This window comes from Dendroctonus ponderosae, unplaced genomic scaffold (genome assembly GCF_020466585.1).
Source record: "Dendroctonus ponderosae isolate FM_Combo_2020 unplaced genomic scaffold, Dpon_F_20191213v2 Dpon_F_20191213_5, whole genome shotgun sequence".
Classification (NCBI taxonomy): domain Eukaryota; kingdom Metazoa; phylum Arthropoda; class Insecta; order Coleoptera; family Curculionidae; genus Dendroctonus; species Dendroctonus ponderosae.
In genome coordinates this window covers 9,741,081-9,767,187 of record NW_026018715.1, presented here as the reverse complement: position 1 = coordinate 9,767,187, position 26,107 = coordinate 9,741,081, and the positions used below count along the sequence as shown (strand labels likewise).

The window sequence follows — 26,107 nt, the reverse complement described above, 5'->3', positions numbered from 1 at the left end:
TCCACGTTTAGATAAAGTGCTTTAATTGATGAGTAAATATATCAGTATCTGACCTTCCTATAGTTTCAAGCATCAGCTTATTTAAGCCATTTCGTTGATTACCAGTCATGGTTTAATTCAATTTGTTTTCTCGCTAGTAGTAAGTGATGCGTTTATTAAATACTACTCGAAATGTGATGGTAGGTGGTAAGTTTAAATATGCAAAGTGTTTGGTAAGTTGATGTGTTTTTGCTGGAAGTAGGTGATTTGATGATAAAAAGAGTCTATAAATACCTAAAATAGAATAAATTGTGTGAAAACCGCGGGGAATATTTTGCTGCCATGCTTTAAGTGTGAACAATAGATGTTTCGTTGCCACATAATTTGAACTTAAAATTGATTGTTTTTTCTTTAATTGTATTTCAAGTTCTTGTTCAATTTGGACGTGAAAAAATATGGAGACTCTTTTTTGGACGCTCTGTTCGAGCAATTAGTATTTTACGCGTTTTCGCACTTGAATCCTCTATACACATTTTTTTTCTAACATTTTTTGAACTAATTTACCCGGATAAGTTTTAAAGTTTCTTATTTCTATTCCAAAGTTGTTTGATTTGTTTACAGCTTATTATATTATTTGTACCTGGGAACGTGAAAAAAACATAAAAAAATCCCAGATCTCCCAAGAACAATTTTTTTACTATAACATGTACATAGTTTGTAGGATTTTTCCTCTTCCTAAAATTGTGGAGAAAATAACGCATCATTCTGTCGATTTTCGGAAAAACCAAGCACATTTATTAATTGGAAATTTTTTTTAACTTAAATTTCTTTTATTAATTAGGCTGGATCCACATGCAAAGTTTCGATATTTCTGGCGCTGTGGATCCGCGTCCTGAATCAATATGACTTCGTGGTTGGTTTCCTCATTGTTAGCCCTCTAAAATGGAGCGCTTGCGCCCCTATATGGAAACAACAGGAATTTTAGGATCCCCGTCTTCCTGCAAGCCATGCGTTCCCAGTTTATGGACAGTTTTAATGGATATTTATCGGGCTCCTGGATAGAATCCGCAATTCTATTGCAGTCAGTGATAACTTAAAAGTGATTTATAACTAGGAAATACTTACCTGGTAAGTGGGTGCTAGATCGGGTAAGTGCTGCTGGTTTCCCACTGCGTTTCGTTTAGGGCAACAAAGGGTTTACATATAGAGCTGTGTTTACGTTTTAAGGGAATATGTATAACGCTGCGGCGTTTGCGGTTCGGGTGTTTTGAACTGTTTTGAAAGCGCAACTGAAAAAATTTTCAAATATCCACTAAAATGTATCTACATTTATCAAGCGGTATTTGGAAGGAGATCTTTTCGCGTATTTACTTCCTAGTTTTTTTTAAGTAAGCTTTTTAAGTTTAAGTGGTTGCAATAGTTTAAAAAAGATGTTTCCCTGGGGATATATCTGTAAAAATATGGCAAATTTTATTCTGATTTCTCGAAGTTTTACCACTGATTTTTACATTCATTTTGTTTCTCATACACATTGTTTTTTTTATTATTGTTTTAGCTTTTCTTCGTATGTCTTCGGAACAAATTAAACTTTCTAAAATTTCATTACCATCTTTTAAAGTTGAACATTTTCATCATCATTTGAAGATAAAAACCACAACTTTTTGTTGTGTTTTGTATTCACTTAACCGAACTTCTCAATATTGCAACGCGGAGAAAGAGCTTATTTTCGATTTTCTAGCTGATAATGAGAAAAAAATGCGTATGAGTTAAACTTACTTTATTTGCTGAACTCTATTTCGTTTTCCAGTAGTTTTCAGATCGAACGAAATGTTGGACTTAATGTTTTCAAAATTTGCGGACTGGAAGCTGATAATTTCCAAAAACTGTATTTATTAATTTCTTTGCAGCGTTGACTCGAAAATAGGTACTTACGAATATTACATAGAAAACTTTGAGTTCAAACACAATTGAAAAATTTGTACACACACATTTCAACAAAATGCAAACTTTGTTAAACTTTGAAAGCTTTTAATATAATTCTGAACAAAATTTTCAGTTTGGATCTAAAGATTAAAATCAGAATTCAAAAATAAAGTTGTAAAGCCCTTTCTAGAAATGGTTCTAGTTGAAGTTATTGAGTCTCATTTCATATAAAAATAAAAGTCTTCAAAATTCAGGCATTAAGACATCGATAATGAAAACGAAAAGAGATATGAAGAAAAAACAAAAAAAATTAAAAGAATGACGCATATACAGGTTGTCCTATTAGCACGAAAGTTTGATTGCATCCAAACAGTTAGAAATAGAGAAAAATAAGAACTATTTTTTTCTTTAATTTTTCGGTGTGAATCCGGCACAATTTATTTTCAAGTATACAAAGTGTCTCAGAAAATCACTACCAACATCAATTGGACAATTTTTAAACATGCCTAAATTTTGCATAAAATTTGCAATTATCTAATACCAATAGTTGACCGTTTGCGCGCACTGTGGAGCGGCAATTTAATATTTTGGGCGGCAAGTATCTTTTGCCATGGGTAATTTGATTCACGTCTCAGAAGCTAATTGCTGTTTTTTTGGGCTTGTGGAGGAAGAAATAAGCTTTATTTACCTTGCTTGCACGCTTGCACGCTGTTCCGTCGCAGTTCCTACCAATTATGAAAATTTTGTTATTTCTAACAACTAAAACCTTTTTTTTTTAATGCAAACCATCATTTATTTTGACTTGAATGTCCCTATTTGAGAGGCATCAACTTGAACATTGATAATTTATTGAAACTGTTTCTGAGCGGCAAATAACACTTTGAATTTAAATAAAAAGAAATATCATAAATTTTTGTAAGAGCCGAACAAAGGAGCAGGTTGCTATTTATTATGAGAATTTTTTTGGGAAATTTGAGAAATCAAATTAGTGCAAATTTAATGCAGAGTTCCGAAAAGAGGAGAACATTTGGGAATGCTATTTAAAAATCCTAAATGGTTACTGCTTTTATGAGAAACGCTGTACACTTTGTAATAATTTTAACTAATTTTATGTTAAAATTAAGAAAACACAGTTAGAGTTTCTTCAATTATATAAATAATGAGAAAATGTAATTCATCAATTTACAGCGAAGCTCGTTTGTTGTGTTGTTGAATTATTTAACTCTTATGATGTAGGTATCTATATGAACATTTCTGTATAATTTTTTTTTCAATCTACATCTGAATGAACCTAAAATTAGCCACAAATAAAGGTTTTTGACTCGATTAAGAAAGTTGACTATACAACTGTCTGGTTTAAAATGTCTCTCATCTATAAGAAAATTCAGAGAGCTAAAGTTAAGTGATTCGATGGTTAAAAATGCTGTTTCTTCGATAGAAGTAAATTTCTGCGTATTTTTGTTACATTTACTTGCTGTACGCACTTTGAAGTTTTCTTTTCCTTCATTACAATAAAAGAAAATAGACTTGTGGCCCATTAATGCCTGAATAAAAACGAGTTATTTTTGTTTTCTTTAAAAAAGCCTGTATTTTCCATTTTTTTATCCATTTTTAGTATCAAATTCTCACGATTCCATGAGTGTCACATATATCTCTTTTTCAGTTGTTTCTCTTCGAGACACGCAATAATAAAATTCCCTTCTTAACCAACTTGAGCTGGTAAAACAATCGCGTCTTATGTAATTAAGACAGCAATTGAGGCAAATATTTATAAACTTCCCACTTGATGCGCGAAACTATAAAAAAATACATAATAAATAAAAGTCGAAGCAAAAAAACTAGTTTATAAGAAAGCCTATTTTGCATATTCAGCTCTATTAAACGGATACTCTAAATAGACGGACGCTCTATTTAGAGTATCAGCTTGGCAGGATTCCAACAGCATCCATTTAGCGTTTTCAGCAGAAAAAGCAAGTAGCTCTAATTAAGTCTATCTTTCCGCTCCAAATAACCGCTGGATGTACAAAGTGCTTTCCGCTTTATTTGCCGACAGAACATTTCCAGCTTTTTGAGCTTTTGTCGGATTTTGCAGCCAATATTTCGTATTTTCTTTTGCAAAGTGATGTGGACTTCGGTGGTACCTGATGAGGTTCGTGGGGCGGCACCATCCGCCCGATCCAAACACAGTGCCACTTTGCTGGGAGAGCATGTCTACGTTTTGGGGGGAAGAAATGGCAATTTACCATTGAAAGACTTCTGGAAGTACAATCTGGGTAAGTTTGTTCAGCTACGAGTCGCAATTAAGACGGGAGCTGAATGAAGAAAAATTTAATCATCGCCCCTAAATTCGGTATTTGAGAGTTTGGTCACGTTTCTCGGTTACCCGAGGGAGTGATCTCATGCATCATTTGTACTTAATTGCATCTGCAGACATTTCTTTTAGTTAAACCTGCTTTTATTCAATTGTCCTAACAGCTACTGTAAGCTTTGTCCGGAGATAAATTGCCGGACAAATTTTTCGTTTTTCAGATGAATCAATTATTTATTAAATAAAATTTTTAGTCCAATTGAGCATGTTTATGACCAGTGAGTTCATGCAAATTAATCAAAACTTAACTTATTTATTCCATTTAAATCTTCAGAATGCTGAAAAAATTGTTCTTCTCTTAGATACACACGTTATGCAAATTGCGTACGTTTCAGATGGTTTCAATTTTTAGAAGAATGTTAGATTATCTTCTCGACTTTTGTAACGCAATACCTCCGATGCAAAAGGGAGCTTTTTATAAATTTACAAGAAAAAGTTGACAAAACACTTGTAGAAACACGCTAGCATGTAGAGCTTCAGAGTCAAATTGTTGAAACGTAATTTAGTAGCAATAATTTATCTGATTGGGGTCACATGGCCAATGCCGGAAAAAATTAGTATATACACAGTTTGCTTTGGATGAATTTTAGGGAGCAACTTCAGGTGTAAATGTAAATTTTCCAAAATTTTGCTTGTGGGGATATTTGTAAAGTCTGAGAAATGGATCCCTGTTCAAACCTTTCCGAGTTACTAATTTGCCATTTTCTATCAGAAACTATCGATTAGCATGAACAAGCAATAAAACTAGCTGATTATTTCCATATCGATGTAAACCTTTTGGCAATATTGGCCCTGTTATGTCCACTTTCACCGGGTTTAGTAGCTTGTCGATATCCAATTCCGATAACCAACCCTCGCTTGTCTCCATGACTCGGCGAAGGTGGGAACTATTATCTGATTCCATGTTTTGCTCCCTTTAGGGAGAAGAGGGAATCTGTCTTACCGAATTAAATATTGAAAGCCGCTCAGGGAGTGTGGTAACAGGTGTAATGGAGACAATGGGGATGGCATTAAGCGTTGCACTTTGCCACTTTCTGGATTTATACCTTAATTTATGATGAATTTGTCTTACATCCCCTCACACTATAACGTTAAAAGGTTTTCAATACGCTCTCTTTTTCAGTGTCTGGAAATTGGCAGCAACTGAAACCCTCAGGCGATCTGCTGCCTTGTTTGCAAGAGCACACAGCTGTTGCGTACAAAGACAATATTTTCGTGTTTGGAGGTGAAGTCAGCTTTTCATCCAGCACTGAGACGCCTTTATGGGTGTACGACGTACGAGACAATAGCTGGAGGAAAGTTAAAACAAAAAAAGGTGCGTGTTTTCAGGAATATTTCAGCCCCAACTATCCGGCACATGTTGGTACCAAACCGTTCAACAAAGCCCATCATCTAAGGCGTACATACTCAATTTATTAGCGGAACAATCAATCAATTGAAAAGTAATTTTATGCTCTTTGTCGAAAGCTAACAAAGAAGGTTTTTCAATTGCGAGTTCCTTTGTGTTGTCGATTCAAAGACTTAATGAAACTTTGCGTCCTTCCAGGAGTCGCCACTCCAAAAGGCCGACGTGGACACACAGCTCTGGTCCATAATGGAGCCATGCTGATTTATGGAGGATATCAAGATTTACGCGGCTCTTGTGGAGAGCTATGGGCATTTCATTTCGGTAAATTAAACCACTTTTCATCATTAACAAACGGAATAGAACGTTATCCTGAACTCGTTCGGGAAACGTCTATTAACGCCAGTATCCATAAGTCTTCAGGAACAATTACTGAATAAAAATAGACTTCATATAGAGCTGGTAAATATTGACCATCGATTATTTCTTGCTGTTTACAGACACGGAATCGTGGCATTTAGTTTCGGCAGCACCAAGTAAACCGAGTGATCAATTTCCATCCCCCAGACACAAACATTCGGCGGTTGTTCATGGGGAGGCGATGTGGATTTATGGAGGTTTGTTATTTTTTTAATCTTTAAGTAAATGTTTTTCTTCCCAATTTTCTCAAGTGTTTTCATTATTTAAGGTCCGTTTCCATTACATTTTTGCCTCGTGGATAGAAGACAAGCACACCAATTTACTTAGCCGAAAGTGTGGCGAATAAATTAATTTTTTTGATTGTGATGTGGATTTTTCCTGCTTTTTCTTACTCTGGCATTTTTCTGCTTGTTTTAGGGGTCCCAAATTTAAAACCCCAAAAAATTGCAGACTATGTGTGTGTTTCTGAAAGTCAAATGAAATGTTTCATCCAGTTTTCATTCTCCAGGTATGAATGATCTGCACTCACGTGGCGACTTATGGAAATGGGATTTTTACACAAAATTCTGGACGAATATCAAAACGAAATTGAATCCAGGCCCGCTGCACAGTCATGCCTGTTGCAAATTGCCATCATCCATGATTATTTTTGGAGGCGAAAGGAACGGCCAAAGTTCGAACGATTTATGGAAATTCAATTTCGGTGAGCATCGATTGCTGCAAGCTTCGTCTGATTTGTCTCAGATTTTACAACACTTTCGATGTTTTGCAGACGTGGAATCTTGGGAGAAAATTTCCATAGCAGGACTGAAACCACGGCCGCGATCAGAAAGTCGGGCTTTTATCGTTTCTGAGCTGCTGTTGAAAGGAGCTTCAAAAATGTCCCTTGAAGCAAAATCGGTCAGGATTCGGGCTAGAACCTGCACATCTGCTGATCGAGGCAACAGACACTCTTCATATCTTCCAAACAATCGGGTTGCTCCTTGCGAAAAAACCTACATTTTTGAACCCACGCAAGTGAATTACAATGATGGCAAGTAATCCTTTAATCATGGTTTATAGTGATACATTTTTGCGTTTTTTTATGCATTTCTTGTGCATATGCAGGTAGCAATTTGGCTCAGCAATACTCCGAACCCCACCGATCTTCCAAAGGCAGCTTTCTACAGGAAATTTCAAAACTTTCCCAAATAAACCTATCCAGAATTAACAGCAAATGCAACTATACGATACTTTCGAAAGGAAATACTACTGATAGCACTGAAAGTTTGCTGAGACAGCGCACGAGTCCTCAACAAGATATTAACACTTGCCTGATCGACTCTGATGTGTCTTCAACACCATCCAGAGGTCAGTAAAAAAGTCAAAACAAAATTAGTTCAAATAATTTACACTAACAACATGATTCGGTACAGAGATCTAGCTTAAGTTATCTGCACTCAGGTCTTGCCTGTTTTATTAGATATATACGAATAGGTAAATTTTACGGATCTAAGTGGCTTGCTTCTAAGCATCAACTCTTTACATTAAAAACTGCTTGAAGCCCTAGAATTATCTGAGCAATTGATTCATAAGTAACTATATCCAGTTGCTTGTTGTTTTAAACCATTTCGTGCTTACAGTTGTTTCATCTTTGATCATTCAACTGTCTGAAATTTTGCTTTCGCTCGTTCTTGTCTGGCAGTTCATCAATAAAATATGTCTTTATTATTGATATTCTTTAAATCAATCGAGAGTTTTACACTTGATTAGTCATTGGACTCATTTACACATTCATTCAATTTCCCTAAGCATTGAAAGGACTCATCTTTTTAATGCTTCCGCCTATGCAAGTAGAATTATGGTTTTAAACAGTGCATGAAATTAGTATACTTTGAACACTTAAAATTTGGGCTTCTTGGGACACTTTATTTTAATTTTCCTCCAAGCCTAACTGATAATCCACCTGATAACTGATGAAACCTTCATGCACTTTTACCCGGCATTTTAAATGTTCGTTAAAAATCTGGTTAAACTTTCATAATTTCGATTAATTTTGATGTCTGCTAAACGCTTGTGAAGAAACCAAATACTTTTGATAAAGAAAACCAAAATCCTCTGAAGAAGACGTTCCCCGCAAAAAAATCAGCAAAAAGCAAGGTTTTAAATAAAATTGACCCAAACTAACCCAAACGCTTTAACGCAATAACAATTTACATTTTGGTTTTCTCCATAAAAACTGAAGTCCTCGTAAGTCTACTATTTTCTAACACTTTGACCAACATTGAGACTATCGGGAATACCTAAATGGACTCGTTTTTATAGGAACAATGGTAAAATCAAAATCAGCTTACGTAATCAAAAAAAAGTACGCAGACAGTTCAACATCTTCAGACGAAGAAGTGAAGGAAACAACGCGGAAAAAACGAGTAGAATTCGACAGCATCGTGAAAAAGATTCCTCGAGATCCAATTTCCGTGCCAAACTTCAGTGTTCTCAATTTAACCACTCCAGTATTAACGCCTGTTGAGGCCTCAAAGCTCGTCTATCTCACAGACGAAGAGACGGACATTGAGCTGAAAGTTGCCAATCACCACTCTATAACTGAGGTAAATAAAAATGTCGTTTACTTTGTCTTCCAATTGTTCCAATCGAAAATTATTTAAAATGTAGGTCCAACCTGCCGAAGAGTTTGATGACTGCGAAAACATCCAGCTGCAGCCGCTCAAAAGAGGCGACAGTTATAGCTCGCATTTAGGATACGCTGATAACCCACTGTACCATGAAACCATCAAGGAAAAATCGCAGGAAAATGTCTCCTCAACGTCGGATTATTGCAGTATTGAAACCGTCAATCGGCTATCTTCGGCTAGTAGCTATAGCGTTAAAACCAACACTCCTCAGGAAGAAACACTCAAGACCAAAGACAATATTGTATGTTGCAGCAAAATTTCAATCCCCCAACTAAACTAAATCAAAATATTTCAGAAGGACGGAATGTTTGGCTTTTGCAACCCGAACTACTTGAGCTCAACAGTAAAATCCCTGCTAACCAATGAGGAGAAAATATCAGTTTCCAAAATGCTCGAGCGAAATCAGCCAGAGCAGCAGGATTCCGAAGGAGAAGTTCTGGAACTATCGAGCTTCAATGGCCCTTTGGATAGGAACACAAAAGTCGTCTACAGGCATTCGTGCCGATCGATCAGGCCCTGGAACTTGCCTCTTAACAAAAACCTCAAAGGCAATTCGTGCGAAGGTCGGGCTCAAAGTGCCAGCAGAGCCGAGCGAAAGCAGGTCGAGATTAAGCCAGCGATGAAGGAAATAGAGCGGGTAGATCCATTTCTTCCTCTATACGTCTACGTGGTAGGCGGGAAGGAGCAGGGCCATGTAACGGTGTTTCAACGGCCAATTTCCATATGGCGGTTGAAGCTTTTTTAATCAAATTGTATCCAGTTCCGTCAGTTCAAAGCAACGTGCCAATAATGTTGTAGATAAATATAAAACATTTTTTAATTCTTTTCGAATCCAGAAAATACTCTCAACCTTCGCCAACTTTAAACGACCTTTATTTTTCAAATGCGGCTGTGTCAGTAACTGGTCCAGAATTGCTGATTTTGGGACTTGCTCAAATATAAATCTTGGTTTTGCACACACTTTTTGTCAAATTTTTATGATTTTTTGAAATGTAAAATGAAAGTGTACTTACTGACGCAGTAAAATTTGATGAAAAAATGAAAATTTGGTCACTCTGTATAGGAAGTGATTAGTGATGAATACATAAGCACACTGTATAGCAGAAACAAATTAAAATCTAACAGTATTACGGTACAGGGTAAGTCCAAACAATGGCTAATCTCTAATCTAAAATCCTTTTTCATAAACCTACGCTTATGTTTGGATTCTACTTAGAACTACTACTTAAAACTTAAAGTTTTATCATTGACAAAAATGGATGAAAATGGACAGAATAAACTACTGGCCTCCAGATCACCAGATCTATACCCATTGAATTTGATAAACATGGTTTTCCCACCTGGCAAGTAATAGGGATTAAACCATAGTTTAACAAATTGATGGGAAATTTGCCATTGTTCGGAAATATTAGGGGGCATCGTTCATTTCCTTACCCTGTATAGGCCCCAACAATATAAGACTAAAGGTAGGTAGTTCATATTTTTCTAGGTAGTCAAACTTGAAGAGTTTTAGAGGACTTTTTTAGCATTAAAAGCAACATTCGTCCAAATTCCGTTCATTAATGTAAACGATCGTAATAAAGTTTTACTGTGTAAAATTTAATGTAAGTAGTAAGATATAGAGTGCAATTATGAATGTGCAAATCAAAATATTCGACGGCGAGTAGGATGATGAAGAATTTACACGTATTACATGCAGCAAAAAGTGAAAACCAACAGGATTTTACAAGATTGTAAATTGAAGGTTTGAATGAATTTTACAAACAGACAATTTTACAGACGTTCATTATTCTTGTGCAATAACAACATATCATTTACTTACCAATTTTGTTAATATTTCTTGCGTGAGTCGTTATTATGTTGCTGATGTTTAGGTTCCGCAGGAATGTTATCATAGCTTGTTAAATCCGTTACAGTGTTTTGTTAGTTTCGTTATTGTTAATTGCCGTCTCAAATGTTAATTAGTTAATTTTTTATTTTAATATTCCCACTAAATTATTTTAGTAATTTTCAATCATATATTCTGTTATAAAATGTTTGGACTCTTACTTGAAGTTCAATGCACATGATTAAGGTGATATATTTTTGTTCTAGACCGTAACAAAATGTTTATTTTTTTAAACCAGTAGAAATGTGAATGTTTTTCTGTATTTACTAATAAAGATCTCGCATACTTATGTAGAAATAAAGTTTCAGTGCAAAGTGGCTTGAAGTTTTTTTGTACAGGAAACAGCCCACAAAAGAATCAATTGAAACACATTAGAATTATAAATTTATTTCGTACAGAAGAAAAAATTACGGTCGGGATACAGAAAAACAAGGTAAAACACAATACGTTTATTTAACTTGAAGTTTTGCCAGAAGTCAATTCACTATAGTTTCTTGTACAATTGATGATGAAGAACATTAATTCGGAAATATTAGCCACATTTGGAAAAATGTTTGCTTCAATTAAATGATTTTACGGAGTTTGATTCCATTTTTAATGGTTTTAACGATTATTTCTTAATAACTATATATTTGTATAAAATATATACGCTCTTAAACTGGTTAGCGATTATTACAGAATTTCTGAAATTGGGCTCGATGTTCAGAAATTCCAGAATTTATCAAATTGAACACCATCAATTGACTATCAACATTTTTACACAGTTTTCTAGCTACTAATTAGTATAACATATGTTACATTCGTTTGTACAATACCTTACTTTTTTCGGATATGTCTAAAAATATTAATACATTGAACATTACATTCAATACATAGAGTGTTTAATTGAATATTCCTGAGCAGCAAATGATATTGGGTAATTGAAAATTACATTATATTTATGTATATTTATTACAATAATATTTTAAAACTGCAAAAAACGTTAAACATTACCTTTTTAACCTGAGGTTTAAATCCTTATGTCCTCTTGCTCGCAGGTGCGTAAAAAAGATGCATTCTGAAAAAAATAGAAATTACACTTTCTAGGTAACTAATCAGCTAAGCTAAGCGAAAATACGTGAAAAATATTACAAAAACTAAAAAGTTACGTTAAAACTTGAAATTGGCTTTTCAGTGAAATTTTGGCTGCAAGCCAGATAATTACACAACTTCTTCTAAAGTTTTTGTACAGGAATTTGTGCCAATTCGCTCTAAATTATAGAGGCGCTAGTTATAAATGAAACTAAATATCCACAGTGGCAGCTGATGCAAAAACATTAAAAAGTTAAAATATATGTAATCTCATGACAGTATTTTTAAACCAAAAACCATACACCTTGGCATTGGCAATATATTTGTAATAAATAGCAATTTTACTAGGTTTCTCTGGCCATTAGCCACTGAGCGTGACAATATTTCAAAGAATATTAGCCAGCAATGCATTCCAAATGCGTCAATTTTGAACATATTCATGAAACGCTAAAAATAAAATTGCCAATATGAAAAATCGGATTTCTATATGAATAAAATATCAAATGACCCCGTGATGCAAAATAGTGCAATCGAGAGTTTGACCCATTTAATGCTTTAGGAAATTATTCATTTTCACCCTTCATGATTAATCGAAAGAGCGAAAAATTGTGATTCAAAAGGCGGAAAATTCTTGCCAGCTTTCATTTATTCAAACGCAGATGTTGATGTCCGCTTAGAATGCGTAACATTTAATGGCCAACGACTCTACGCACTTGGAAGTGATTTATTAGATCGCATTTCTTGTCACTTTTTATTTCGCAGGCAGTTTCGTTCTAAGTGTTCCGTTTTATGGTCCCAATTTACAATTTTATTCCTTTCATTTAGCAGGACTGTCATTAAACCTTAACTTTGTGTCGAACGTTGCGTTAAAGCACAGTCTTTGCGTCCATAAATTTACTTTTGTCTTTATAATTTTTTGGCTGTTAAAGAAGCTGCTTTGAACGAACAAATAAATAAAACAGAGATAATTTTGCCCAAGCAAATTGGGGTCGCAAAGCCACTTGCGTTTCACATTTTTAACACTGTATTTAGTATCTGGATGGTTTTATATTTCCAGGCTTTTATTTATTCCAATGTTTAAATTGTTGTGGGCCTATAAAAGATGCCCCGTTTTCCCTTTTACCACTGAAATATTCGAAGCGTAGGAGATATATTTAAAATTCAGAAGAACTCTCACTTTTATATGCTTAGCTTTTGTTGGACGTGGGCTTAATTCTGGTGTCTTCTTCAGTTAACACTCATTGGACACTTACACATGAATTTTCCATATTTTTACATTCAATCAATAAATGTCTCTAGATTTTTTCTTAAATCAGAATAGCTGACTTTTGTGGAATTTTGCTTGCTTAACTTTGACAGGATATATTTGTATGTATTTTTGAAATAAATTATATTGTTTTAAAATATTTATGTGATAATAATAAATTAAAAATACACAATTAATAAAATTAACAGAATAAAACCAAGTATTTGATTGTATCGAATGTCTTTTAGTATTGATGTCTCAGTAGAATTTCAAGTTCATAACTATTATAAAAAACTGAAAATCCCAAAATTTAAGATGCAGTCAAGCAACCATAAAAGTTTTAGGAGACTCAACATCAGAATTATGAAAATGGGGAAACACCGTTTTCAAAGGAAGCTGTTGAGATACAAACGAATATTTATTACTTTAATGAATGACTTGAATTTACATTCTCCAAAAAGGAAATTTTAGATAAATTTTCAGTTCATTTTAGCATTTAAATCATATCAGCTGCAATTTGCTTTTTTTTAGCCAAAAAGGAAAATATCGCAAGCTTTTATCTAGAATTCAAGAATCTCCTTAAATTTTGTCTTGTAATGTAGTTTATTTTAGGTGTAAACGTAAACCAAACTTGAATTATTTATATGAATTATTAATTTAAAATTTGTTAAGTCTCTGCATATTAAGAAAACCTAGAGGAGTAATTAAATATTTTTTTAAAACATACAGAGTGTTGTTTAAACAAACTGTGTTAATCTGCTGAGTACTTTTCACGTAATTTAATAATTATTGGATTTATTGGATCATGTTTAATTATTGCTGTGCATCAAGTGAGGCTTAAGAGCCCCTAAAACCGAAACCTAATTATTATTTCGGCACTAACCTATTTGGTCGCATTAGCAAAAGGCCTTTAAAATTGAAGGTAAACCGAATTTTAATTGATTAGCATCGTTCAAGAGAGACGCAAGTGATAAAATAGGTATAAGTGAAAATAGATGATGTTTTCATAAACATTTTGTCGGTGGAAATCAATATATTAATTTGCAATTTGGAACATTTATATCAAGAGCAAAGTCTCAACTTTTAAGAATAAGTGTGTTTGTATCTAATACAAGACACTGGATTTCTTCAAAGTGGTTAGCTTTGAGTCAGTTGGTTTTTTATGGTATTAAGTGCTTAGATGTTTAATTAATACTTTAGCACAAAATAAATAATTTAAACATTTATTTTTACCTTCAAATTAACAATAAAACGAACACAGTGTTTCACATTTTTGACGAATTCTGCAAGATGCAAAACGCTTCAAAGAAAGTCGTCACGAAATAAAAAATAGTCACTTAACAAATCAGCAGCTTTTGAAAATTTCCAATAGTTAATTTTGGTTAAGTTCAATTTTGCCGACGAATTCATCATTCTGTCATCTAATGTTCTGCTTGCGTCCAAAATGCCCGAATTTCCTCCATATTTTGCAATTTGTAAATTCGCATTCAAAAGAAATCGGCATAAATTGAATATTAAATATGCTTTCACACTTTTATCCGAACCGAATGGGTCCGTTGAACCGCATTGGTAAAAGATAAAATTGGTTTTCCCCACGATAATTTTCACCCATTTTCATATAGACTTTGTAGCCTTAGGAGCCTAACATTTCATTTTTATGTTGTCATAACTGGACAGTTAGGAGAACTCAAACAGAAGATTGCAAATAAATTGCTTTTTTCGCTTGTCTGGGTTTTGTCGCTGGGTCGTGAGAACTGGAGAATTGCCCACTAAGAAAACTGAAAATAAAACGAAAAGAATTGAATTAAATTCAAGTGGTGTTCGGGGAATTTTAAAGCGGAATTTGCTTTTTTGCTGAAAAGCTAATGAAACGTCGTCCAAAATCAGCGCGTTTTCTGAAATACGACTTACTAACTGTGTATTCTCTCATCTCCGTTCTCATCCTCCGGCGAAAATTTTTTTGGAAAAAATTCTGTCGACACACCGAGCAAACTTTGAGCGAAAGCGTTGACTTACCTCATAAAAATCGTATAAATCACAACGATAACAGCAAATGACCAAAGTTCCAGTTGTTCTATACAGCTGATATTTGAGTCTTCTCTCCCGTTTTGTCGATGTTGGCATACTGTGAGCTGGGAGCAAATTGGTTCATTATCGGCAGCAGGAATATCTCTTTGAATGTGATCCTGAACTGTCTAGACATGGTGCAATACAGGATAAAGTTAATCCCGGAATTGGTCAAAGCAATGATATCCATTACGTCTCCTGGAAACATAGAATTATTACAAGGTAAGTTGGTAAGCAAGGTTCGAACTATAAAATTATCAATCCTCTGATGGTTTCGACCTTTTGCCTGAATCCTACTCAGCAACCGGGAAAGTTGATACTGGCCGTTGAGAATTATGAGCGCTATTATCGGTAATTGGGTCCCTAACAGCCAAAGTATAAAAGCAAAATCCTGCAGGTGCATCGTACCCCAGTAAGTGCTAGGAAATGTAATCCCAAAGGATTCCGTTCGAAAAACTTTCGACTTATTTAGGCGTAAGGAAGTTTAGCGCTGAAATAAGTTTAAAAAGAGCGTGGAAAGGTTCGGAAATAAGGCTTAAAGCGAACTTACATCAATGGCGATTGTTTTTAGTTGAATAATTACCAGGTCGGCCCGGAAGGGCTCTTGTTCAGCGGAAGTCAGTTACAAGAAAAACCCTTAAAAAGAGGGATGCTTCTGCAAATTTTATGCAAAAAGCCGGAGTTTATTTTGCCCGGAATTTGTTTGTTTTCGGGAAAATAATGTGAAAATCGTTGCTGGCAATATCTTCAAATGTAAATTTGTTGGCAAAACAAACTTCTAATGGATAATATTCCGTTCGTTTCCATTTTAGACACGCGGCAATCATTGCTACAACTAACTGGGTAAATTTCTGTACTTAATTGAGTTCATTTATTCTCATTTTCCAGTTCAGTGTAATGGCAAAATATAATCCAACGTACAAAACGAGATAATTGAGTTAATCGAAAACATTTAATAAAAACTGCACCTACTGCTTATCCGCCTCAGCAGGTCCTACAGCCAAAACAGCCCAGTTATCTGTAAAATAACCTTTTTGAACTTACACAAGCTTTTGTTAAAAATATCAGATTCACCAGCAGGATGGCAATAAATTGCAAATGCCGTCAGGGTAAAACTGATTTATTTCGCATTCAGAAACCCACTATAAATAGAGTAGTATATGTATGCAAGTCCGGCCCTACTGTAAATTTTCCTATTAGGCATTAACTCTAATCACTCTAAATCCCCTTTTTACATGTTCCTGACTGAAGAATTGTTCAGAAATACCTGCTTTTTCTAACATTTATTTACTGGAACATCAAAGTTCGAAAATCCTTCAGTTTCTCCGATATTCTTACTAAACCTTCAACAAGCAAAACATCGTTTTATCTGACCCAGATGGCACAAAAGAAAGTACTATCTAAAATATTATGACGTTTTTTGCCCATACTTTTTTTATTTTCCCCATATTGTCTTCTCAATATAAAATATTTATTATGAAAAAGGCTGTGGAAAAGAAATGCTAAATCTTTCCGTTCCACAATATGAAAGCTAATCGAGTCTTCGAATCGAAGCTAACAATACATATTTCGATATTTTAGCTTATATAAAAGAAAACATTTCATAATAACACTGACTGTCTGAATATTCGCAATTCGAAATGTCGTCAACTTGAGGTTTAATTTAATTTCGTCTATCAGCGGAAATTTTCTGATTGCAATTCGCTTCTTTTAGCTCACCTGATGTGTTTATTCATTGAATATAACAATTGTGGAATTTTGAGGAGTTTTAATGGATAATTAAAATAAAGTTCTAAATACTTAGTAGACGCCAATTTTAGAATGTAAGAGTTTTTATGCAAAAAGCAATTTTTGAATTTTGCTGAAAATGTTCGCACTGATATCTCGGGAATAAATTTACCACTTACATATAATTAATGAACAAATTTATCTAATAAAACATCATTTGGAAAAAATTGGGAATTTTTACAACAAAAACTATATTTTATCGATTTTTTGGATTTGAGCCGTTTTGGCAGAACGTCTATTTTAAATATCGTATTTACAAAATAAAGTATCACTTGAAAACTCCTGTTTTTATGGAAAAAATTTTCACGAAAACTAACAGTTTTACGCCGTTTTGGCAAAACTGCAAAGCTGACTGAAACATGGCGCCACATATCTCAAAAACTATTTGAGGTAGAGAGTCCGTATTTCCATCACTGGATAGAAAATTAAAAACCCAATTAAGCAAATAAAACCCGGAGAACGAAACCGTGACAGTTTTGGAACAAGGGAAATTATTTGAAAGTTACACCAAAAGGAATAAATCAAGCATGAGGTCAATTTTGCGTTCATATCTTAGGAGCAAATTGAGCTGGCGCTCTCTGTCCCAAACCATTAGAGCAAACACTAAATAATACTTTGATGGGCTGAAGTAAAATATTTGAACTATTCACAGATAAAGCCGAAAGTTAAAGATCAGTTTTAGTTTTACGCCGTTTTGGCAAAACTGCAAAATCTGCTCAAACATGATGTTGCTTTTTCGTCATATCTTAAGAAACATTAGAGTTACACCGCTCGTTTTTTCACCAATATATGGAGAATTAAACACAAGTGAAAGAGTGAGGAGATAGTGGTAGTTTACACGCAACAAACAAAATTTATAAAATATAAATAACTTTGCAAGATAATGATGCTTTAATTTCAAACATGACGCCACCTTTTTGCCCATATATTGGGAGAAAATTAAACTAGCGCGCTATTTTCTGCACCTGTATTGAGGTTTGAGGATTGTATGTAAGCAAAATTGGACTGATATCTAAAATGGCCAGATTTTTTCGCACATAACTCCAGAATTTTTTTCATATGAACGGAAGAAAATTGGCCAGCGCACTCTCTTTTACACCATTTGGTAGAGAATAAAACCGTACATCTTGCAAGTGAAACCTCGGCAATTTTTGAACAAAAATACCTAATTTCGACGAAAATTTAGCTCGTTTGGAGCGCGGTTGTTGGCAAATGTTTCCAATAAATCAGAAAATTGCCGCAAAAATTATTTAACTAAGAATTGGTGCCAATTTTATTACATTGCTTGCGAATAGTAATACAATAAAGGTAATATAAAGAAATCAGGCCCGTTTTTTCTAAAATTGATGGTGTAATTTCCAAATCTAATCCTTTTCACTTTAATAACAGGAAAATTATGGTTTTCTTTGTCCATAAAAAGGACTTAATTAAATATGAATCTTTAACCTTGTTCGCATTCAGTTAAATCGCTTTTGGGCCTGTCGGCATGGAGGTTAAATTTTTGAAAGATAAATTCACCGACGATACAACCCGCTATGTTAAGTCACGTTTTACTTTAACCCTTTAATTTTCCTTTTAATTTAAATGAGAAGCTGTTGAGCATTTTATCGAGATCCCGGCTAAATGTTATTTCCGTGATTTGACTGCGGTTTAACGTACATTATTAAGCCAAGCCTGTTAATTTGAGGCAATTAGCAAGAAAACCCAACATTTTAGGAAAATGAACGCTAAAACTGTTCTTTTATTCGTCTTTGTATAGTTCTTTTTTGCCAATTTCTCTTTCAATACTTTATATTTTATTAGTAATTTGACCTAGTTTTAATACATATAAACGCTAATAAACAATGCGGCACAATATTTTCAAATAAATCACTCAATTGCAAAATTGCCTAATGTGCCAACCTCAGAGTCTGTTATTAGAGTCCATTTGTAACCGGCTGGCGTTTTTGATCGGTTGAGCATGAAAAATGGGCATTAGAGTTCCTGCAAGTTAGAAAATTGAGATTTTCTTCAGACAACGAACTGCATGTCGTGTTCAGTAAAGGTATTTATTCCTTTAAGACTGGTGTCTACAAATTGAAGCTCCATTGAAAAGCCTTAACAAATATTTGGCATGAGCTTAAGCAGAAATTATTGTAAATTTAAAACAACTATGATTCTGATGATTCTTACAATTTCTAGTTGGCAATCTAAATTCCTCTAAGTATTAATAAATTGCACAAATCCCGTTCAGGGATCGAATATAATAATTAATTTTATAATTGGTTGGAAATTAACATCGGAAACAATTTATTTTAATCAGGAATTTTAATTTTAATCTCCAAACATTGACTGCTCGATGCTGCTCAAGTTTCTTTCATCTTTGTTCTCTATTAAATATCGCTCTTAAATCTCGGCAAATGCAATGAATACAAAGACCATTATTATTATTAATCATGGGAACAATAGACGCGAAAAACTCGCCGGAAAGCTGCAAATTTATTGTCCTGGAAAATCTGCTCGTTGACCTGAAAATGTTCTAAATGACGAAAAAATACAATATTTTCCCTTTTCGTTGAAGCGATGTGTAAAAGCTAAAGGTCAGGAAAAATCTTTTGAGTAGGTGACCATCAACGAGACCGTAATGAAGGTTGAGTTATTGAAATAGATAAAAACATAATTTACTTTTATTACAAACTGGCGATCCTGCGGATTACACAAAAAGGGCAAGATGGGGCATAAAAGGGATTCTGTGAAGCTTATCGGGCCGAAGGTTGCTAAACAATGGCTGAAGAACTGGATAGTCCTAGTTGGACTGCTACTTATAAAGAAAATATAAATTAGTTAATAAAAATAAAAACTTGCGTTGGCATTCGAATTTTTTGTGCTGCACTTATTTTGTGAAAAAAGCATTTGAAGACTTGGTCCTTTTTCCACAGTCTACAGGAAAAGTTGCCTGTAATAAAATCATGTAATTTTAAAACTGCTTTTGGAAAAGTTTTCATTAATTGCGGTTTCCAATCCCTTGAGATTCGCCCTGGCGAATTTACTGAATCTGTGCATAGAAGAATAAAAATGGAATTTTCACATTTTTATTTCACAGGATTTGTTTAAAGTAACTTGATCAGACTCGTGTTTCTGTTCCAGCTTCCAGCATTTTTCTCCAAAAGGATCCTTTGAGGATTTCGCTTTCAGAAATATCTAGCCTAGTTTCGGTGTCGGTATACAATTTCCCAAACTCTCCCTTTTGGAAATTCAATCTTCTTCACGCCCTATTTCGTTTAAGGCGATAAACAGTTTTCGTTTAAAAAATTACCGAAAGGATGGCAAGCCTGACGTGAAACACATCCTTAACGGTTCAATTGGGAAAGCCAAACTTAGTTTAGGGCAAGCCATTTAGCTGATGGAAAAAATCTTTTAGAGCTTGGCTGAGGTTTCATTCAATAAACTTGGACATAATGGATCCTGGTTAATTAATGCTCGCTTTCACTGTACAATGACTGTCTGAGTTATGAACTTTCCGGTCGCATGGAGTTAATAACTTTTTTGTTTGTCTGGTTTTTATTAGGGACAATTGTTCTCGGCATTTCCTAGTGAAACAACCATTTGCCTAATGAGTTATCGAGTAGAACTTCATTACCAGCAATTCGTGGCATTCACGTACATTGTTTCTTTGTAAACTTGGCTAATTTATTTTACTTTAATTCCTGAGATCTTGGAACTCTAAAACAGTTGACGCGTTATATAAATTAGTGAAACTGATACTTCGTGAAGATACATCCAAATACGTCTGAGCTTATCATTCCAACATGTTCGCTCGGTGCTTATTTTTTAGGTCTGCGACCTGTTTTATCCAAATATCATTAAAAAGCATTATGGAAAAAGTAAATAGCATTATGGAAATTTCCGTGCTTCAAGGAAGCTTTGGAGCTTTCGTACGCATTAAAGTAATGGCTGGCCTTGCGGATTTATTGAGTGGCCTCTAACAAGGAGATATAACAAGAAAATACATGATGATAGCAGAAACACGCAATTTTCATTATTCACATAATTATTCAACTTTCACATTTTACATTATTTTGCAAGAATTTGATTTAATATCGCTTTTCTGGCTGTTGTTTATTGTTGATGTTTAATGGTGTAGATTTTTCATTGCATTTTATTGACACTTTTTAAAAGCGAATTCAATCAAACGGAAGAGTGCCAGCTTATTCGAGCAACATTTATGAAATATGTGATTAATATTTCATATGCAGGTTGCTGAAATTGTTCTCTTATTTTCGACTTTCCAATTAATTTAATTTGTTTCATATTTAATGGGTGATGATTTGTGTTAATTATTTTTGATATTTTGATACGTCTCAAAAAGAAAATCCATTTTCCGTCCAACAAAATACATCGACAACATATATAAATGCTTTATCTTCGGCTGCTTCGGCCAAAAGTAATCCGACACACAAATCTCTCAAAATTGATGTCTCTACATGAACCACTTTCGCTGAATTAAGCCCCGTTCCAGACGTAAAATAACAGAAGTTTCTTCATTAACTTTCACTTTTTTCGTTTTAATGTTGAAGCAGTGGAAAATGAGGAGAAAATGCTGTGGAAAAGCTGCGCTTTTAATCGCTAAACGAAATATTGGCTTTTGCTTGGTCTGGGGCATAAATGCCTTTATCTGCTCTGCTGATAGTTTCCATCTGCTCCCTAGTTGAAGAGTTTATTCAGGGAATTAAAAACATATAATGGCCTTTTAGCCTGCGCACTTTAAAGGCTAACAGACCTTTAAGACAAATCGTTGACTACTCAAATCCCATTAAAATTTTAGTGGCATGTATTTGATTGGTTTTTTCGATTGCAAATTGAGGAAAGAAATTCTGCCGTGGAAAGTATCATGAACAAATTAAGTAAATATTCCGGATTTTGCCAAAAATAAAAAATTCTTGGTTTTCACTTCTATGAAATATATTTTGGCTTTGTTCTTTGGGTAAATGTTATAAGTTATGATTGATCTGATTAATTAATCATTCCCCGTGAACGTGAACGTGCGTGTTTTTCTTACTACCGTATAGCAGTTTAATCCTGTTAAGCATGGAACTTGCCAATTAATAACCTTTATTATAAATCAAAACAGAAAATAATGGTTTTTGAGCATAGTTTAAGCTTATTTGTAAGTTTATACTACTGCTTTTCCGGATAAGTGATAAAGATAAAAAAGTTTTGTTGACCTTTACAGTTGTACGCGATTTCTTTGGTCATTCCTCAATGACCATTTGAGCTACAGGGCTCACTTTCGCACTTTATATTGAGAATTCTAAACTAATTCTAGTTGCAATTAGTTGATCCTTTTATGCAAATAGAAAAGGTGGTTGCTCCAAACATGACCCCACTTTTTCGCTCATAACTCAGAAAACAATTGAGCCAGCGCTCTCATTTCAACACTACTAAAAAGAGAATTAAATATTAAATGAATCAATTGGAACCTCTCTTGGAAAATATTGGAGGTTTTCAGATGACAGGCTTGGAATAGCCTCAAACTGCTGGTCGGTTTTTCGATCATATCTGTAGAACTATTAAAGCTACGTTGCTTGTTTTCCTGCCACTCAGTAGACAATTAAAATATCCACCAAGTGCAGGAAGTTTCTAAACAAAATCTAAAATTGATTTTTTTAAACTTTTGCAACGTAGTACTTTAATGGAAATGATTATTCCCTGATAATTATCTGGCGTCTTTTTCTGATTTTGCTAAAAATATTCCGGACCTCCTTATGAAGGGAAAGACGTAAAGGTTATTGAAGAGCAGTCAATTTGTAACTTTTAACATTGTTGCTTTCTGCACGATCGGCTCTAATTTCTCCAAGTTTCCTTTCTGCGTAAAAACTTCTAATAAATCGTGCTTGGAAAACTTGACGGTTTTTTCTGCAAGGAAACCATCTGCTAATAATTGCCGGACTTTTTCAATCTATTCTAATTTTTGTTTCCTACTGGCGAGCAGATTTCGTATTATATTACTGATACGGACTAGTTTGCCTTAAATTTGCACCAACAAACAATAAATTTCCATTGTAAAGTTACTCAAAATTTTGCTAACTACGGTCCCAACTGTGCAATTGTCAGTTCTAAAACCTTTTGCTTTCAGTCGTTAGTTCCATTTAAACTGGGAGAAAACTAGTGCTCAATAAATTTGGTGGAGTTCGAAAACAATCCCACATAGCTTAACTTCGTCGGCAAAGTTGGGCAATAAATTGCAACATTGAGTGAAAAAATGCCATAAAAAAGCCCGTTAACGGTTGATTGATGAATTGATAACTAATATAACGTTACTTTACAAACTTGTTGGGCCCTTTGAGAGAAGCTGTTTTAAGAAGAAATTTGGGGTTCGCTTTCTCCAGGCCCATAAATTCTTTCGTTACTCACCCAAACTTAAAAAATTAGACAAATCTTTCGAAGAATCTTAACTGGTTTTGTGTAGTGCGCTTAAAAATTATCTTGGATAATTCAATTGTAAACTGTGTAGCAAAGTTTCCAACAGCTTCCTGGTAATTTCTCAACATTTTCGATATCGCAAATGACTTATCAAGCGTTGAGAGATTTCCTGCTAAATCTTTGAAACTAATTAGTTTTAAGCAGAATTTGTAACTGAATCTGAATGGAATTAGTAAAGAGAATTTGCTTATTAGATAGAGGAGCGGGATTTCATTAACCATGCTCCTACTGAAGGAAAATGGCAATAAGCCACGGCTTTAAGTTGATTATTTTTCCACTCCCTCATATTTGTATGTTTGGCAAACACAACCTACTCAATGAAAACAAGTATCATATAGGAAGCTATCCGGGTTTCTGTCACAAGTAGTTTAAACTATTTTCGTCGGGTCTTTGAGCTAACATGGTTAAGTTTTGTAATTAATACCATGTCAATATGTGGAAAATTAATCGACTGAACAAATACATCAGCGGGTAAATTGCAAAGTTAATTACCATATTAAACGTTATAACCTTTCCACTTCTATGGTCTTGGTAAATATTCAGTTTGACTTTATGACCTGATTTTTTTCCTAATTTCTACTTAAGGGATTGAAAATTGTTCATTCCTCACTTTATCGCGATGGTCCAGTGCAATTTATATTTAACAGCTTTGGCTAGAATAGCATTTCAGATGATTGTTGTGCAAGAAAAGAAATTGTTGATTATTAAAGAGTGGTTTGTATCATCTTCCCTTATTAACTACTTCTGATATAAAAGGAAAGGAAGGAAATATCTCCAATTAAGCAAGCAAATAACTCACGGTCGAGTTTGCGTTAAATTTTGCCTTGCACACATTCGCACCAATCCATCTAATTTATTTCACATGGAGTTAGGCGAGTAATTTGGGCAGGTTTCAGGGAAATGTTTCCCGAATAAAAAATCTCTTTGTCCAGGCGATCCATTGTTTTGGCGGAAAAACTTCGAATCCACTGCCGCTTACTGAATTATTTAAATCATTCCACGCACAAAAATAATTGTTTCTTTATTAATTCACCATTAAATAATCTTTATTTACTGCTAGCAGACATCATGTAATTGGAAATATTGAATTATTAGGGATGTATGGTGATTAGAATAGACTAGGCACGATTTGAATCAGGTACAGTGAATAGTCGGAATAACTTCTTATGCTTCCGCAAAGTTTAATGATATATTAAAGGCAAACATAGAAGGATTTTGCCCGAATTACCTATGTGAACGAAATTGCGAATATTCGTGCGGTTCTGGAAATAGTTGAATGCTTTTCCAGTCAGCTAAAGGACGAGACGTAAGTTTAGTCAAATTCAAGCATAATTGAAATTGATCAGAAACGATCTAAACGCGCCAAGTTTCAGTGGTTTTGGTAGTTATTAATTAAATGTAGCTAATAATTTACTTTTTGAGGAATAATGAGTTGAAATCCAACAGAATAGTTTGCAATTTTTGAAAGAAAACTAGTTGGAGGAGTTTTGAGGAGCAATAAAACTACATAGGTGCTTATTAAAAAAATCAAACTTAACAATAAAGAACCAGCAATTAAATTCACTATAAAAAAATTCAAATGCCGTCTTCGATAAATTAATCAGTTTTAGATAATACGTTTTTTGACGGCAAATTTGAATCTACTCGGTTCTTTCACGCATAATTCGACACAGTCTTGCCATCAAATGGATTTGTTGTACAAGCAAAACCCTCTTGTGCGCTTAATAAGCAATTCGTGCCAAGTTTCCAGAAAAGACTTTCGGAATCCATCGGACATCCAAAGCGGCTTTTTGCCAATAAAACTACTGCTGAGTATCGTTTCGTTCAAAGAATATATTCACCCCGACCGTCCTCAGCTTCTTATCATTTCCCATTGTTTTCAAATAAAAGAAAGCACATATTTGACATTGGAAAGTTACACTTCGACCCTTTTCATTGGAACATATCAAAACTGGGCAATGCTTTTAAAGCGACGATAAATCCGCTTAAAAAACAAATTTAACTGCCGATGGAAGCCGAGATTTTGCAAAATCACATACTCCAACATCAACCAACTTTAACCTAGTTTCTCACAAAGCAATCAAATGCCTGAAAGCCATGATTATATGAATATTAAACATCCATATAAAATCGAATAGAGGAGTTGCAGTTTCTCTTTAGTGTCTCTGTAGACACCCCTCACGAGAATTTATTATTTAAATTACGAATATCGCCAGAAAGCAATGAAATTTTCATGATTCGCGTGCATTTCAACCAGTAGGAATTTCGTTCCAAAATTACGTTATTAATGAGTTGGTTCACTCACGCTAATTCATTTTCCTTTCTATGACTAAACAATTTCAGAAAAATGATGGGGAGTAATATCCGTTTGAGTTCTCCAAGAAAACACGTGGTAAGTCGACGTAAATAGTAGTAAAAAAGTCCTGAGAGGTAAAGCAGAGTGTTTGGAGAATAGTTTAATTTGTTAACTCCTTGTCCAACTGTTCTTGAAAAATTTGTTAGCGCTTTTTAGAGCATATTGCTTTATGTATCAGTAAATTATAAAAAGAAAACAATTGAATGAGAAAAAGATGAAGATGTAGAAAGTTAAAGAAGCAGTGCGAACGTTCAAAAGATGCAAAATACCACGATACGATCGAATTGCAGTTGAGTCGATACAAAGCTTCGACGAAAAAAAAGTTAGAGGAAGAGGCTAGAGAAAGTAAAAATTCGCGGGAGAAAAGTAAGGAAAATAATTTGGAAGAATGGAAAAAAATACTCCCGAGAGTCCAGGCAATTTAACTGAAATATCTGAGAAAAGTGGAGCAAATCACCAGAAGAAATTGAATGAAAACTGAAAGTATATTAGTGGAACTGCAAGTACATCCCGATAACGATA

The 26,107-nt window shown here is 34.3% G+C and overlaps 2 protein-coding genes across 6 annotated transcripts in view; one reads left to right on the top strand and one right to left on the bottom strand.

The window, feature by feature from the left end:
* The first annotated feature begins 70 nt into the window (after positions 1-70).
* On the top strand, positions 71-10,912 carry LOC109535139 (tip elongation aberrant protein 1). Of its 5 annotated transcripts, none has more exons than XM_048666634.1 (12): positions 71-212; positions 821-1,107; positions 4,023-4,175; positions 5,394-5,585; positions 5,817-5,939; positions 6,116-6,232; positions 6,544-6,738; positions 6,808-7,068; positions 7,143-7,385; positions 8,340-8,623; positions 8,688-8,948; positions 9,006-10,912. In XM_048666634.1, the coding sequence occupies exons 3-12, from the start codon at positions 4,025-4,027 to the stop codon at positions 9,450-9,452; spliced, it is 2,274 nt and encodes a 757-aa protein (XP_048522591.1). In that variant the 5' UTR covers positions 71-212; positions 821-1,107; positions 4,023-4,024; the 3' UTR covers positions 9,453-10,912. The 5 variants fall into 5 exon arrangements, with proteins under 5 accessions (XP_048522591.1, XP_019756534.2, XP_019756535.2 ...); XM_019900975.2 differs by having other exon boundaries at positions 74-179; positions 9,003-10,912; XM_019900976.2 differs by having other exon boundaries at positions 74-186; positions 9,003-10,912.
* Positions 10,913-11,029: 117 nt separating this feature from the next.
* Positions 11,030-26,107, bottom strand: part of LOC109535140 (G-protein coupled receptor dmsr-1) — a 33,389-nt gene continuing 18,311 nt past the window's right edge. Inside the window, exons 2-3 of the mRNA XM_019900977.2 lie at positions 14,929-15,177; positions 11,030-11,652 (exon numbers count right to left, since the gene is read on the bottom strand). Of these exons, the coding sequence (XP_019756536.1) occupies positions 14,987-15,177 (191 nt within the window). The 3' untranslated portion in view covers positions 11,030-11,652; positions 14,929-14,986. The remainder of the gene's footprint in view (positions 11,653-14,928; positions 15,178-26,107) is intronic.